Source organism: Tinamus guttatus, unplaced genomic scaffold (assembly GCF_059628265.1).
Source record: "Tinamus guttatus ecotype Peru unplaced genomic scaffold, ASM5962826v1 Tinamus_guttatus_pri_ptg000026l, whole genome shotgun sequence".
Taxonomy (NCBI): Eukaryota; Metazoa; Chordata; class Aves; order Tinamiformes; family Tinamidae; genus Tinamus; species Tinamus guttatus.
Window position 1 is genome coordinate 1,549,255 of NW_028288560.1, and position 15,717 is coordinate 1,564,971.

Consider the following 15,717-nt stretch of genomic DNA (forward strand, 5'->3'; position numbering starts at 1 on the left):
CCATGAGGAAACAGCCTTTGGCTAAACAGCTAAAGCAGGTTATTACAAGCAAAACAGCAGCCCTTGGAAAGCCAGAGCTGCCTTCAGAGGGGTGAGACTGACTGCGTGATTCATTTTAAGATGTGTCTCAGCTTGAAATGTTCTTAACAGAGGCTTTAGCAAGAGACCAGCAGAACAACCCACGGAGCTCAACGGTGATATCACCTAGAGCTGTTTTAGTTCCAAAAGGCTGGAAGGGAGCTAAGATGTTAGCCGTTCTAATAAAAAAAAAAAATTACAAGTTGAGGAGAGACTATAAACAACAGCAACACAAGAAAGTTGCCAAAGGACTGAATGACTGGGAGAGAAAATGTGGATCCTCAAGTTTCACATGGCCCTCCTAGAGTACAGTTCTAGTCTAGCGCTTCAGACACCTCTTCCTTTTGTGTCATCCACCAATTTGCTGTTTGGGTGCTCTGCATCGTCATCCATTGCTGGCACGGAAGGCAATACTCCATTACTGGCTTTTGGGCTTTTCCACTTTCAACCCAAAGCCAGAAAGCTCTGTAGGATCTTGAACTATATTTCTTACCAAAGAGTACCCTTGAGCTTTACTCCTATTGCAATCTTTTTGAAAAGATCAACCTAATGCATAGTCAAAGGAACAACTTAAATGGCAGGAATTATCAGGGAAGGGAGAGAGAAGAGAATTAATGAAAGCAGATTTTGTCCTTGTGCAAATCTGCTGTGTGAGGGGTCTGATGGCTGTGCGTGCTTCTGTTAGGAGACCTGGCAAGGCTCGGAGGGGTGGGGAGGGTGACCAAGATGCAGCGGTGACAAACGGTGTAATCTGGAGCTGTTCCTTTTCAGAGTGAGTGCCCCAGGACTATCAGAAGGGTCAGTGAAATCTCAGCTGGCTTAGAGGAAGCCATCAGAGAATAGCAGCTCTCTGTCTCTCGCTGAGCAGGAGGAGGGAGCTGCAAAGAATAATATCAAATAAAATGAGTAGGAGCCAAGCTGAGATCAGAGCGAGGGCAGGATTTTTCCTGCTGTGCCCAGCTAAGCTGTGAAACTTTACTCCAGCATGCTCTCAGTGCTAAAAGCCTGCAGTTTCAAGGGGATACTGGGCAAGCAATCCACTGAGGATCAGTAAATACATAAAAACTACATCTGGCTGGCACAGACCCTGAACTGCGTGCAACCAAGAGCTGGGAAGGTACTTGGGGGTGGGAGTGGGACCTCCGAGATTCCCTCCCTGGGATGTGTTTTTGCCCAGGATCAAAGCCAGGGTGCTGGCTGCGTGGGGTGATAATGCACAGCTTGTTCTTCCAGGCGCTGCAGTGCCAGAGCTCTCCGAGTTTCCCCCTGCTCTCACTTACTCCTTGCTCCTAGGAGAAAGAAAAACAGTTGATTTTTTTCCCCTCTATATTCTGAGAGTCCTGAGTTTTAGCCCACAGTCTGCACTCTGCTACCTTGCCCATGTCGTGTCAAATGCTTTTGTGAGCTTCTAGCTGATGGAGGGAGATGCATCCGTCACATTCGCGCAGTCCTGGCCCATTTCCGACTGCCCGTGTCCCACACGGCCCTGGCTGTGCTGCTCCCCAGCTGCCCTGCTCCAGCTCTGGCTCCTGAGAACAGACCCCCTCAACAGGGACACAGAGGGTCCCCACAGAGCAGGGACTTGTCCTCGCGTGGGCAGAGCCTGGCCAGGGAGCGTGGGCAGCTCTGCTTGTCCAGTCCAGCCGGGAGCAAAGCTCAGCCCCAGCTCCAGGCGGAAGCATCTCAGGAATGGGATGTGCTGGGCGCTTTCCTCCTTGGACACGGGCAGGCCTGGCGTGGCCACGTGAGGCCCAGGGCTGGACGTGTTGGCTGTGGGCAGCTGCTGCCGCGCTGCAATCGGAAGCGATTGCTGCTGAGCGGAGCCGCAGGGTGGCTGCCCACGCGTGAGGAGAGCGCGGCCGGCGCCGGGCGCTGCCCGCGCAAATCCAGGCCAGTGTGGCAAAAGAGCCCTCAGGGACACGGCAGGCAAGAGCCTGCCCAGAATAGCCCTCCTCCTCGTGCCCTGCCATCTCCGCTTACTGTAACGCAGCAAGTTACACTGAGACAGAAGCCAACGTTTAGCCAGCTCAGGACCAACCCCTGGCCTGTCCCACACCCCCTGGCCACGCTGGGCCAGGCTTCTGAAGCTGCCGCTGTCTGGTTTCAGAGCCGTGTCCCTCCACCTTGCTGCAGAGGCACATGGCCGACCTGCTCCGCGGCGACCGCGACTTGGCTCCCAGCTTCCTCAACAGCGTCCTCAACCAGCTGAACTGGGCTTTCTCCGAGTTCATCGGCATGATTCAGGAGGTGAGCATGCCGCCTGTGGCAGCGCGGCTGCCTCTCGTGGGTGTCCGCACGCTGCCCAGAGCGACACCCAGCCCACGTGCCTTGGGGTTGGGACTACTGTGGGTCCCTCGCACAGGTGGGAGCCCAGCTGAGCTGGGGGTCACCCCATTGGGAAGCGGCGCCGCATTGAGCCGCGCACTCTCTTGCTTGGTAGATCCAGCAGGCAGCGGAGCGCTTGGAAAGGAACTTTGTGGACAGCCGCCAGCTGAAGGTGTGTGCCACGTGCTTCGACCTGTCGGTGAGCTTGCTTAGGGTGCTGGAAATGACCGTCACGCTGGCGCCCGAGATCTTTCTCGACTGGAATCGCCCATCATCAGAACTGCTGCTTCGGAGGCTTGCCCAGGTATTGTGCTCTGTTGAGGAGTATTGTGGGCAAAGCGGTGGGAAAAAGTATCCTCTGACAGAGCGTAGGTGGTCCTTCTGTCCAGATACACTCGCTGGTTTAAGTTTGTAAACAGGGGGCTTCTGCTGTAAATGCTTTCAGTGACAAAAGCTGTTTGGGCAAATCCAACCACTGCAGAACACATGGGGCTCCCTAAAATCACCATGTGTTAGTGTCTTCTCTTTTGCAAATAATCTGGCCACAGCTGATTTGATCCTCACCCAAGAAGGAGGAAGATGTGCCCCATAAATCTGCCTACAGACTAGCTCTGGCCAGTTATTTCTGCCCTGGAAATGCTAAATGCTTCTGTGACAAGCAGTGGCCTGAAATCTGGAGAGAAGGTTTGTTGTCTCTGCAAAGAGCTACAGAAGATACAGCTGGCTTCACATGGCATTTGCCCCAGTGTTTGGGCTGGAGTCTTGGTCCTTCAGTGCTGCAGTGCAGTACCAAAGTTCTCCACTGTGCTGCCAGAGTGATCAGTACAACCCCATCACAACCTTTCGGATGCAGTGAATTAAATTTCCCATCTCAAAATGCACCCTAGAAAGTCCTGGGGTCGTGTTGCCCTCATGTGAGCCAGTCTAGTGGGGACATGGCATACATACTTCACTGAAAGGTTTGGATTGATCCATATTTCGGGCCATAGCCTGGATGCAGAGAGCAGGACTGCTCTGAGCATCTTTAGCCCGTGGTCTGAGGAGGCTGAGGGAGAGCCAGCAGGGTGCCACAGCATCCTCCACACCTCCTGGTGTCCCTGCAAAGCTGTGCCCCAGTGCTGCACATGCCCGTGAAGAGTGGGCTGTGTAGAGTTTGCTATCAATGCACAAGGGTGACAAGAGAAGGCTGCTGTGTCTGAGAGACTGCACACAGCTCACAGTGCTGGTGTCAAGCACGGAATGGCCCTACGTGCCCCACTGGGGGTTTAGACAGGAGCTACTGCTGGCTTATTAATACTGCTGATTCCTCCAGTGCTGCTCATGGGCAGAAATCTGTGTCTGTGGTGATGCTCCGTCGAGCAGAGCAGCTCTCTGTGCACTTGTCCCACACTTCAGGACTGGCAGGTCTGTCCTGCTGCCAGCTCCAGGTGAGGCAGGACCCTTGCCTGCCCCTCTCCCCACTGGCACTGCGTCTGCCCAGCTCGTGTTCATGTCCTGAACTGTGGCACGTCCTAGGGGCTGTAACTTCTGCTTGCCAAGAACTTCATCCTCCAAAGGTAGATGTAGGTGGGATTCCTAAGTGAAAGATGCTTGGATTCAGTCTGAGATCATCTTGATCTCAACTTGACCCTCGCTCAGGAGATTTGGCTCCAGTAAAACCACTGTGGCACAGCGCCACTTGCCTCTGGACTTCGGCCAAGCTGGGAGCGTGCTGCAAGCCCGTGCGGACACGCGGAGGTGAGCCCTGCCCAGCGCCTTGCTTCAGCCTTTCCCCTTCCTCGTGGCAGCACGTGCCCTTGCCAGGGTCCTGCCTGGCGCGTGGCAGCTTCTCCGGGGTCTGCGACAGGCCATGACCACCAGCGTTAGCTGATGCTTCAGCTGTTGTAGTTCTGAAAGGAGCGTGTTGCAGAGCTGTTCATTTCAGGGTAGAGATTTAGGAGGTGTAAAAAGGGGCAAATGTGTTAATTACTAATGTCCTCTATTAATTCTCTTGCTAACGTGCTTTTTCCACCAATGGAGGGGGAACCCACTTAGCAGCACGCAGGCTCTCAGCCTGACAAGCTGCTCCAAAGCATGTTTTTTGGGTGCCACACACAAGAAGGCCTGTCCAGAAAATGCAAACTCCATCTGCTTTTTCCCACACAGCTCTTGAACCAGGTGTTGAACCGTGTGACAGCAGAAAGGAACTTGTTTGACAGAGTGGTCAACCTCCGTCTGCCCGGTGAGTCCACGCACACAGTCTCTGTCCCTCTCTTCCCATTGAAAATGTCCTGGAGGAATGCTCTTGGGAAGCATTGCTTGTCTCCAAATTCATCAGAGAGATGAATGTGAGCAGCCCTCAGGCTTGCCATTAACCTGGCAAGATCCCTGATCAGGAAACCTCTGCTTGTAGGAGTGACTCTCTCTCTCTCTTTTGCCTCCATAGGGCTGGAGAGCGTGGATCATTACCCGATCCTTGTGGCTGTGACAGGGATACTGGTCCGGCTGCTTGTGGACACTGATGCTCAAGGGTGAGTGACTTTTGTCTGCCAAAACACCATTGCTTTGGGTGGCTGCAGCAGGCAGTGCCACGGGAGACGCTGTGGGAGCAGCGTGAGTTTGTGAAGAGTGAAGTGAGAAGAGGCAATGTGGTGCAGTGAGCAGGCAGAAGCCAAAGAGCTGCGTTTCCTTGCAGCACTTGCATCCCAGTATTCCTGTTCATGGTGCAAGAAAGCTCTTGTACTCAGGAGAGGTTGCTCTGAGGGGCTGAACTGACAGCAAATATGCAGCTTCGTCCCTAGAATGGGGTCTGGCACTGTATGTAAGGGCAAGCTACTGCTGAAAGCTATGAATGCTGCATGTGAAGGAGTTGTGCTGACACAGAGATGGAAGTGAAATGCTACGGGACACGGGACTTGTTGTGGGAGTTCATTATAAGCTCTTCCAGTGTAGATGCTTCTTGAGGAAGCATCAAAATGTGAGTGGAGCTCTCCAGCTTCCAAACCAGTGACAGAGGAATGAGATGAATCCTCTCTGGACACTGATGTGATGTTGATTTTTCAGTGGACCAAGTCGTCCTGTCTTTATGGCTACCAGTTACTCCCTGGCACACTCCTGGGGGAGTGATTTGGCACAAAGCCAAAGCTGAACTAATTTATCATTTAGGTCTTGATCTAGTGGATTATCTCACTCTGAATGGGAGGTTGGACTGGAGACCTCCAGGGTTCCCGTCCGCCCAAAGTGCAGTGTTTTCTGACAGATAAAGTGGTGTTCTCTGAACAGCTTCTTCACGAACACTGAGTGCCCCAGGGAAAAGCATAATTGTGTGGCTCCTCTCCCCCTTCAGCTCCCCTTTCAGGGGGCTGACCTTTCCGCCTTCAATGGTTGGGTACCTCCAAGGAGGCTAGGGAGCATGAGGCACATCAGTCCCCTGGAGATCCCAAGGCAGATGAGAGCAAAGGAGCGTGATCTCAGATGATGGCCACACATTTGGAAGCCGCAGGCACAAATCTAGTTGTCCAGCCTGTCACCTGCCCGTGGTTATTGTGGATGCCGAGGTTCACATCATGGGGAACAGGTCAGTCTACAAGGGTCTTTGCTGAAAATGGCAATAGTGGAGCCCTGGCTCAGACTGGAGGTCTGTTGATGCTTTATGTGTGTCTGCCGCCTTGGCCTGAGTCCTGAAATTAGGCTTGGGCTTTGGTACCCTCTACCACCCTGCCCTTGCTGTCTCCCAGTGTCCTGCCACTGTGCCCCAAGGGTGCTGTAGGAGATGGGGTTCTTCTGTGTGCGCTGCACGTCCTGCTTGTTTTTGCATCTGGAGAACATGATAGTCTCTGGGTTTGCAGAGAACAGAGCCCCATCTGGCCGAGCGGCTTAGCCCTGCAGCCAGTCTTTCAGCCTCTTCTCTCAAGGACTCAAAAGATGTACACAAATAAATCTAATTATATCCTGCCTCCCGTGGCTGCTGCACCAGTCACACAGCCCCAAGTGTGACAGTGCCAAGTGCTTAGCACAAGGTCACTGCTCAGTGGCCTTTCTGGGTTGCAAACATGGGGGGATTTTGCTCTCCCCCAGAACTCTGCTGTGTGGAAAGGGCAAAAGTTACTTCAGCAAACTCCAAAAAGCCCCAGGAAGCTGGTGGTGTGATGAAGATCTCATCACTCCCAGCCTGCTGGGACTTCTGGAAAGACAAGGCCTCCAGGTTGCGTCTCTCTTGCCTGAAAAGCCAACTGGGCTTTGGGTGAGCAAAACCTGGGCAGTGTCAAAGGGGCTGTAAGTAGCCAAGTAGTCCTGTGCCCCTTGAGCTAACGTCATCTTCTGCAGGTCAGGCATCATCTGGCTGTAGATTGCAAACCTGAGGTGGTCACAGCATGTAGCTGGGTAGTGGCAAGTCTCTGCCTAGGAGTCAGGGGCTCTGTAGCCACCTCCTTGGGTGCTGGAAAGGGGCACTAAATTAGAAGTGGGAAATTGATGTGAGAAAAGCATCATCTCCTTACAGAGGACAGAGCTGAGTGGGAGAAACACAAGGTGAAACAGGAGAAAGCACAGGGAAAAGTCTCTATAAAAGAAAGTACTTCTACGTGATTTTGCAAAGCTTTGCACTAAATCTGAGGTTTGATACGTTGCTGTTTTGAGAGAGGCAGGCAAACATTGCCGCGGCGTTATTTAGCTCAATCAAGATGTAAAAATACTGAGGCTGAGTGGCTTGGAGATCCTCCATCCCTACCGGAGCGGAGGGGATGGGCAGCGAGAGAGCAGCTTAACCACAGACCGAGTAACTCACATTGAGGGGAAAACTGAATCACTGTCTGCCCTTACAGGACTCTCAATGCGGGTGCGTTGGCTCGGGAGCTGAGTGTGAGCGTCGTACTCTGCCTATGGGGTGGTTCTTAGTGCCACTGCAGTCCAAAAGAGCAAGTAAGAACAGGATGGGGGCAAGCAAAGCACACAGATACAAAGCAGAGACTTTTCTACTGCCTTTGTGTCCTTCAAGGATTTGGACCTGTTTTGAGCCTGTGTGTATGCCCAGTTGCACCAGTCTCCGTTGGATGCTGTAGGGCTGGAAGCTATTTGGGGAAGAGCAGCTAAGATAAGCAGAAACCCGTAGAAACATTGCTGCAGTCTCTACCCCACAGTCGCCCTGAAACTGGGGAGATGGTGTAAGTCAATAAAAGCTGGACAGCAGCATCAGGAATGTACATCTCCAAACACACAAATAAGAGAATGGTCCATGGAATGGAAAAGGAGGACTAGAAGCCTCCTCCGGTCAGTAGCCTCTCACCGGAGATGGTTGCCATAGGTCTTGTAGCTGAGGGAAATAACTGAACAGATGTAAAGGATCTGACACATAACCAGCCTCTCCAGATGAGACTCATTTTGTATAAACCCCATTTACATTAACCATTCCTTCTTGGTGCTCCTTCTTTTCTCTCGGTGTAGCAGGCAGGATAACAGGATGGGCAAATGATTCTGAGGCTTTTTTCCTTCCTCGGAAGCACCTGAGCAGTGTTGGAAGCAAGTAGAAATTTCTTCTGGGTCCCATTTAGTAACTGGTGGATTTCCAGGTATTTAGTGAGTGTTAGGAGGTGATTATACAACTCAGACCTGAGCTTATGGACACTTCTTTGTGGAGATTACCTAAGATGATAGCTGTTAACCAGGCTGGTTCACTGCAGGGAGGCTCTGCCTTAGAAGATGAGGACCTGGGACAGGACTTCATGTCATGGTTTGGGGATGTCTTCTCTGGGCCTTGCATAGGATTCTCTCTGAAGGTTTAATATCTATAACGAGCCACAGAAGCAACCTTCGCCCTGTGCCATGCTCAGCTGAAAGGTGCTGCAGACTTTGCCTTGGGCAGAGATCTGGTGTTCATCCAGGAGTGGAAGAAAAAGGTCCCCAAAATGCCCCAGTGGGAAGGTTGCGGATAATGAGTCCCGAGACCGTGCACGGCGCCAGCCTGGAGCTCCCCAAGCGCAGGCTCATCCAGGAGTGCTGGCGGATGCAGTCGGATGCCTCTGCTGTTCCTTGCCCAGCACAGGACACTCAGCCAGGCAGCAAGTCTCTTGTTACGGACTCCTGGCACAAAAGAGAGCCATTAAGCACAAATAGAGGGAACACTGCCCGCGCTGGGATGTGAGGAGACAGACGATACATCGGTCGCGTTAGTCCGTGGGTAGAGAGGACTGTGCTTTTGGGAAAGAAGAAGCGCATTTGCTTGTCAGGTCTGGCAGGAAAGTTGATGCTGGTCATGATGGACTAGAGTTTTGGTGCCATCCTTGTCCAAGCTTCAGATTTTTATAAAGCCTTCCGGGGTTAACACAACTCCCAAATGCTTGCTGGGGGCTATGCGAGTGGGAAGGAAAACCTTGTGTTGATGCTGGTTGCATGGAGTGTCCTTAGAGAGCAGGTAGCCCGAACAAGAGGGGAGCCAGGGACTATCATGTCTTGGGACACACTCATGGGACAGTTCTGGCTTCCATAGCATTCCCTGACATGCTGCCCCTGCCCAGGTCTGACAGCTGATGGGCAGCATCTTCCTTGAGGTTTCTGAGTGCCACTTGCAGGCTGGGATGCCCTCGTGCTCCGTGTTTTGCCAGGCTCTGATGACTGAGCCTTGTTTTCCTGGGGAGGAGAGGGAGAGCCAAAGCTGGCAACCTGAGCCAGAAGTTGGTCTGAATCGCTGGGTCCATGCCAGAGACCCTGGCTGCCTTCAGCTGGTATCATCCCCCCGTTTGTCTGCTAAATAATTGAGCACATTTTCTATTAAGCCTCCTTTGGAGTGAGCTAATGGAGCAGGGTTGGCCAGGATGAGAGCCTGTGTAATGATCCTGTTGAGAGCGGCGATGGGAAAGGGGCAAGGCCTGAAGCTGGGGCTCATGGACCCCTACGTGCACGTGGTAACTATGGACTCACGAGTTGCAGAACGTAAAGTAGAGCAGAGTGGAGGTGTCAGGCCTAGCTTTTGTGGTTAGTCTGGTCTTACTGATCTTGCTGCTGCCAGCTCTGAAGGCGAAGCCCTGGACAAGAGGATCAGCAAAGGCTGGGATCTCCCACATCCCCTTGGAGCGCGCTGGGTGGCAGGAGCAGGCATCATGCGGGCTTTTCTATTTTGGTCATTTTGTAAAATGATGGGTGGCCTGAGGGAAGACCCCCTAGTCCCGTGCGTCGCGCATCCATCCCCAGCAGCAGGAGGAAAGGCAGATCCGACAGCTGTGGACCAGGTTGCCCTAACTGAGCTCCACAGTGTTGGGAAGAGAGCAATCAGCACTGGAGACGGTGCCAGAGCGGCAGCCGGTCCCCAGTGCCGGTCCCTTGCCACCAACGTGGGCTGTTGCGTGCCTGGGGTGCCTTGTGCTGACCCATCACTTCACCCTGCGGAGCCAAGGAGCAGGGAGCGGCGTTGGCAGCCGGCCGGGCCATAATGCAGATGGCTGCCCAGAGAGGACAGCAGGTTCCTAGGGGACCATTCGTTACATTTCCAAGCTCCGGCCTGTCGGGGAGGCTCTGCTGGTGGCTGCGAGCTTTGCCTTGCTGAGATGTTTGCCATAAAGCCTTTCAAGCTGCTTAATGAACTGCTTTGACAGGTCTCTGCCTTGCTGACAGGAGCAGCAAAGTGGTTCCGGGTCCTTTCTGAGGCTCAGAAAGGTGTGAGATGTGGGAGCAGGATTTTCCCGGGTAAACACGAGCTGGAAGCCCCTGGGAGAGGTGCTTAACACAGATGTTGGATATACCATCCTCAGCGTAGCCGAGGTCCTTGCTGCTGGGCTAGCAATCTTGCAGGCAGCCTAGAAGAGCTCTCCTTGTCCAGGCTGGTGGGTCCTGGGGCAGAACCTCGTGGGCTTCGCTTACACCACGGTCAGCATGGGCTTTCGCAGAGCTTTCATCCAGATGGAGGTGCAAGTTTGCAGGTGCCCTAAGGCTTGGGGAGCTAATCTGAGCATAGGACAGCGGGAGGAGTTGTGAGGAGGCCTACAAGGATGGTAGTAGAGAAGCAGCCATATGATCTCCCATCATAAGTCCTTCAAGAAACTTGAGGCTGGAGCAGCATCTTGTCCCACCAGCAGGAGCTGGCAGCATTGGGCCAGACCACACATCCCTTGGCCTCCACCAGGGTCTCTCCTTTTGGAGAGGGACATGGCACTAGGAACTGGTACCTGCTTCAAGCCAGACGGAGCTTTGCTGTGTCCCATGGGGCCTGGCACCATCTCCACAAGCACCGGGGATGTTTGGGAACATGGAGTGGTTGGGCCCTGGGCTCTCATCTCTTTCTCTGTGGTGGTTTCTGGAGGCTCTGGCAGCCGTGCTGGGCTGAAGGGTTGCATACCCCCTATCCTAGCACATCTCTGGGATGGTTTTTCAGGCATGGCAGGACTCTGGGGTGATTAATGCAGCTGGAACGTCAGCAGGGTGCTGGATTGCAGGGGTTAAAGGTGATTTCCTCAGCAGATGATGGAGGAGTGATTTTGATGAGCAAAGCACGAACTTTGAGAAGATTCCTGTCCAAAAGGCCGCATTTTAGAAACTGAGGCTGGAGGAAATTCAAGTTGTCCTTCCAGTGGGATCCCTGCCTAGATGCAAAGCCAGGGGATGGTGCTGCCTCAGCTCTGTCCTCGAAGGAGGACGCTCAGGCACCCAATGGTGCCTCCCTGCTCATGAGACACCTTGCCATCTCCTCCCAGCCACTCCAAGCAGCTCTTGTCACTCCGCGTCCTGCTGCAGCGGCTCAGGGGGGCACGGGGCAGCCGAGCGGATCGCGTGGGGCTGCGGGAGGCGCGTTGAGAGGCTGTGGATCCCTGGGCATCGCCGCCCTCCCGCGCGCTCTGCTCTCCTTGGATGGATGGGCAGAGTGACTTTGAGCGTGGCTGACTTTTTCTGCTGGACAAAAGCCACTCGTTTGAGTGCGGAAGGAGTTGAAGGACAGTCGCTAGCCCTGGCGGCAGGGCTCAAGCGCGGCAGAGGCAGACAAGGAAGAGCAAAACGACCGTCCGGTCCTCGGGACCTGCGGTGGGACATTGCTGCCCACAGCTGCTGGAGCCAGGGCTGTGGGGAAGGTGCTGCTGCCCGTTTGCACCGTGCAGGCTGTGTCTGGGCTGCTCTGTGCCTTGCAGCCGTGGGTGACACAGAGGGAGACTCTGGCTGGTGTTGGGGGAAAATGGAGCAGCCCTGTGCTCGGTGCTTGCAGAGGTGGAGGGTCTCTCTCTCTCCCTCCTCGGAAGGGAGAGGCCAAAGGCTGGATGGAGCCAGTGCTGGCCCCTGCCCTGCTCCACACGGAGGGCACATAAGAGGATTCGACCCGCGTGTGCCAGCAAGTCACTGGGGCAGCAGCCACTGCGTGTGACACCCCAGCACTGCTCCCCGGTGGGCAGGCCCAGGAACGTGGCTCTGCAAGAGCCACCAGCACAAGGTAAGCAGGGCCCCCGCCACGGGAGACACTGCAGTGTCTCCCAAGGTGTCTTTTCTGCAGGTCTAAACCTGGCTCCTCGCTCCTGGGCTCTGGAGGTGGGTGCTGTTCCCTCCCTGGTGCCCAAGCTGTCGATCGGGCGACCTGCCCTCCTGGGGACAAGCGACCTGACACGTCCCCCCACTGGAGCCCTGGGCCACCAGCTCTCTCTCCGCTCATCTCCACCCCCTCACCGAGGCGAAGTTAATGCAGTTTGACAGTAAGAGCGGCTGCGGGCCCGTGCGCATCGTGGGCACCGCTGCCCGCCTCGAGCCGGGTCAGCAAGATTCCCAGCTCCCTCCGGATCGAGCCGGCTGCCGGCACAAGGGGTGGTGGGAAGCAGCCTCCTCCCCCGGGAAGCCAGGGCAGCTCTGCACCAGTTCCCTGCGAGGACAAGGAGACACTCGGACCAGCGTGAGCTTAAAAAAATAGGCATTTTTTTTTTCTTTTTATTCAAATGTAACTAGAGAATTATGACCCAAGAGAGGAGAGATTACTCACATTTATCGATACACTTATTAGATTACTGCCTAAATAGCTGTGCTTGAGCCGCGCGTTTGTCCGTCTCAAGGAGAAACAGAGAAGGGAGGATGCTGCATCCGAGACCTCATCGTCCTTGGTGGCATGGGGAGCTCTGAGCAATGCGGGTTGGGGCGCTGTATCACGTCACCTAATCATTCCTGTCTTCACTATTTACAGCTTCTGGAGAGCACTGGGAGGCGAACGCTGGTAACGCTGCCCTGGCTGCATGGCTCTGCTCGCGCCGAGGTGCCCCTTGCCTGCACGGCGCTGCCCGGAGAGGGACGCGCTGGCCATGCAGGCTGCGCCGGGGGTGGAACCCGGCTCCCCTTGCAAGGGGCTTGAGGGGAGGGCTCCGCGAGTGGCACTTCTGTTCCCCAGGGGCACAAGGGCGCCCACCTCGTCCCCGGCTACTGCCAGGGCTGCGACGGGGGAGCCGTGGTGGGAGCGCCCGGCTCACGCGTAGCCGGGGACGTGCCATGCAGCCAGGCTTGGCGTCCCCGTTAATGTTCAGCTGCCTGAATGAAGCCGGAGTGGAGGGGGGGCCGTGCAGGAGAGCCGGGTTAATTAGCGGTGCCATTCGCCCTAATGAGGCCATTGCCAGTGACTTACGCAAGGAGCTCTCACTGGGCACCGATGTGCCCGCTGGGCCCAAAGCGCGCGTGGATGAAGCAGTAGCGGGTGATGCAGGTTTGCCCTCACAGGCAGCAGTCAAGGGAGGATTTAGGGGGTGCCTAACAACCCTCCGTTCAGCAGCCATGGAGGACACGTCTCCCCCGGGCAGACGTGGCTCTCGGGAAGCTCCGGCTCTCATGGCAGCTCCACTAGGCCACTATGGGGGTGTCAGAGAAGACAGAGCTGATGGACTCCGAGTCGGACTTGAGCTGCAGCACCTTGGGGTGCTTGGCGTCGGGGAAGTCTTCGCCGAGGGCCAGGCGGATCTTGCCGTTCTGCGTCTCCCTGATGGGCTCCAGGAAGACCACGTGCTTGTTGGCGCTGGCCTTGCGGCTGGGCCCCTCGGTGGCTGGCGGCGTGGCGCTGAGGATGGAGGACTGGGCGCTGCACTCCTGCGGAGGGCTCCGCGGGGCCGCCTTCCTGCCGCATTTCAGGCAGCGGCACGGCGTGAGGTACAGGTAAATGAGCACCAGCAGCAGGCTGGCGATGCAGCCCAGCAGCGTCGTGAGGCCGGTGCTGAAGGTCTCCCCGTCGGGCTTGGGGTAGTGGACGCTCACGTTGACCTCGCACACCCTGCTGAAGTTCTGGGGGCTGGTGATGGCCAGGCACACGTAAACCCCCGAGTGCCAGGGCTTGGCCGCCGTGATCTTCAGGCTGCCGTTGTTGTAGACCTCCAAGGAGCGGTTGCTGTTGCCAGGGTGTTTGACGGGCTCGTGGTATGGGGTGATCCACATGTAGGTCGGGGCCGCCGCCGGCACGCTGCCATTGCAACTGATGAGGAGGGTCTGGCTCACGAGCGCGGGGAAGGGCCGGGCGTGCGGGGCGTCCTCGGGGCCGGCAGAGCAGTTCTCAAACATCTGGCTGTATTTGAGGAACCTGATCAGGGAGCGGGGCACGTTGTCGGAGACCTTGCAGGTGTGCTCCTCGGAGAAGTCCTGCACAGAGCTGAAGCCTTGCTGCTTCCAGCGCCGCAGCATGAGGTACAGGGCACAGCTGCATGTCACGGGGTTGTTGTGCAGGTAGAGGCCGTTGCGGATGTTCTCCGGCAGTGCTGCAAGCTCCTCCACGGGGATGCTGCTCAGGTTGTTGTTGGAGAGGTCCAGCGTGCGCAGGCTGTAGTTGCCAAGGCCGTGCACGGAGCGGAAGGGGAAATGCGTGAGGTTATTCCAGCTCAGGTACACTTTCCGCAAGCCGCTCAGCTTGGCAAAGGCGTTTTCATCGACCTGGGCGATCCAGTTGTTGTAGAGCAGCAGCTCCTCCAGGCTCAGCAGCGCAGCGAAGTAGTGGCTCTTGATGGCGCGCAAGCGGTTGGAGGACAGGTCGAGGTGCCGCAGGTGGGAGGCATTGCGGAAGGCCTGCGCAGAGAGGTCCCTGATGTGGTTGTGGCTCATGTGGAGGACCTCGAGGTGCAGCAGGGCGGCCAGCCAGCCGTCGGGGAGCTGCATGAGCACGTTGTGGCTGAGGTCCAGCGTGCTCACGGTGCGGGGCAGCGCGCGCGGGACCTGCTGCAGCGCCCGCTGGCTGCAGCTCAGCAGGTCGGAGGTGCAGATGCAAACAGCCGGGCAGGTGCGGGGGACCTGGCCACGCACCCACAGCGCCAGCAGGAGCAGCAGCTTCGCCAGCCACTGCCAGCGGCGCTCGGCCGGCGCCCACGCGGCCATGGTGCAGGGCAGGGACTCGCTGGAGACGAGAGGTCGTGTAAAGGCGCTCCACTCGCCCCAGGGCCCCCCACGCTGCCAGGCAAGGGGCCGTCGAGCAGCCGAGAAGGCTCCTGCGCGCAGCAGGAGCTGCCCCGCGTCACGGGGCAGCAGGGCCCGGCCCAGCCCGCGCGCGACTCACGCGGCGCTGCCGGGTACCTGTGCTGTGGGCAGCTCCCTGCCGCCCGGCGCCGCTGCCCCCGGGCGCGTCGAGGGGTCTCCGGAAGCCACCCTGTCGCCGCCGGGAGCCCTGTGAGGGGCCCTGTCGCCGCGGGGCTCGGAGCTGCTTTGGCCCCATGCGGTGGCCGGTGCCTCCTGGCCCGGTGGCTGCAGCGAGCTGGGCTCTGAGCCCCGCTCCTGCCTCTATTTACGAGCGGGCTGGGAGCAGCGCGGGGGCCGGGCGGGATCCCATTGGTCCCGGCGCGGGGAGTGGTGGCCGCGGTGGCCGGGCGGCCGCACGCAGCCCTCCCTCCCGCCCCGCGAGCCGGCAGAGTCGCGCGGTGCTGGCAGAGGGCCCTGCACTCCGGGGCGACGCGGGGATGTTCTTCTGAGCCCTGCACGCAGCCTCCGTCCTGTGCGGGCAGCAGCACCTCCAGAGCCCCGCAGGTCGTGTCACGGGCACAGGCGGATGCCCCAAGGTGGCTCAAATCGCAGGATCAGCCTCTGGCATCGTCCTCCTCGTCGCCTCCGACGCTCTCCGGGCTACGATCTCGTCCCTTCCCCGTCTCAGAGCAGGGACCGTGCAGGACCTGCTGCCTCTTCCCCCTTCTGCCTGCCAGCTTCTCGCATCGCCATCACCCCCACTCCGTCCAGCCGGGATCCCCTCGGCAGTCGCGGCTCGAGCCCGTAGTCCCCGGCCAAGGCCACGGGGACTGGAGGCGGCTGAGCCCGGCGGGTGCCTGCGGAGAAGGAGGTGCCTGCAGCCTGCGGGGCTGGGGCGGTGAAGGACGCAGAGGAATGTCATCGCCCGGAGCCCGGGCTCTCTTAGCGGGAAGCGGAAAG

At 57.1% G+C, this 15,717-nt stretch overlaps 2 protein-coding genes across 2 annotated transcripts in view; one reads left to right on the top strand and one right to left on the bottom strand.

Annotated features, from left to right (window-relative positions):
• The window catches only part of RNF123 (ring finger protein 123), a 44,921-nt gene that overhangs the window by 28,203 nt on the left and 1,001 nt on the right, over positions 1–15,717 (top strand). The window contains 4 exon segments of the mRNA XM_088527240.1: positions 2,186–2,325; positions 2,519–2,707; positions 4,549–4,624; positions 4,829–4,913. Coding sequence (XP_088383366.1) covers positions 2,186–2,325; positions 2,519–2,707; positions 4,549–4,624; positions 4,829–4,913 — 490 coding nt within the window.
• On the bottom strand, positions 13,168–14,679 carry AMIGO3 (adhesion molecule with Ig like domain 3). The gene has a single exon (XM_088526635.1). The coding sequence runs from the start codon at positions 14,677–14,679 to the stop codon at positions 13,168–13,170; it is 1,512 nt and encodes a 503-aa protein (XP_088382761.1).

Coding starts and splice junctions, on each gene's coding strand:
- AMIGO3 (XM_088526635.1), bottom strand. CDS start 14,679: ATGGCCGCGTGGGCGCCGGCCGAGCGCCGCTGGCAGTGGCTGGCGAAG.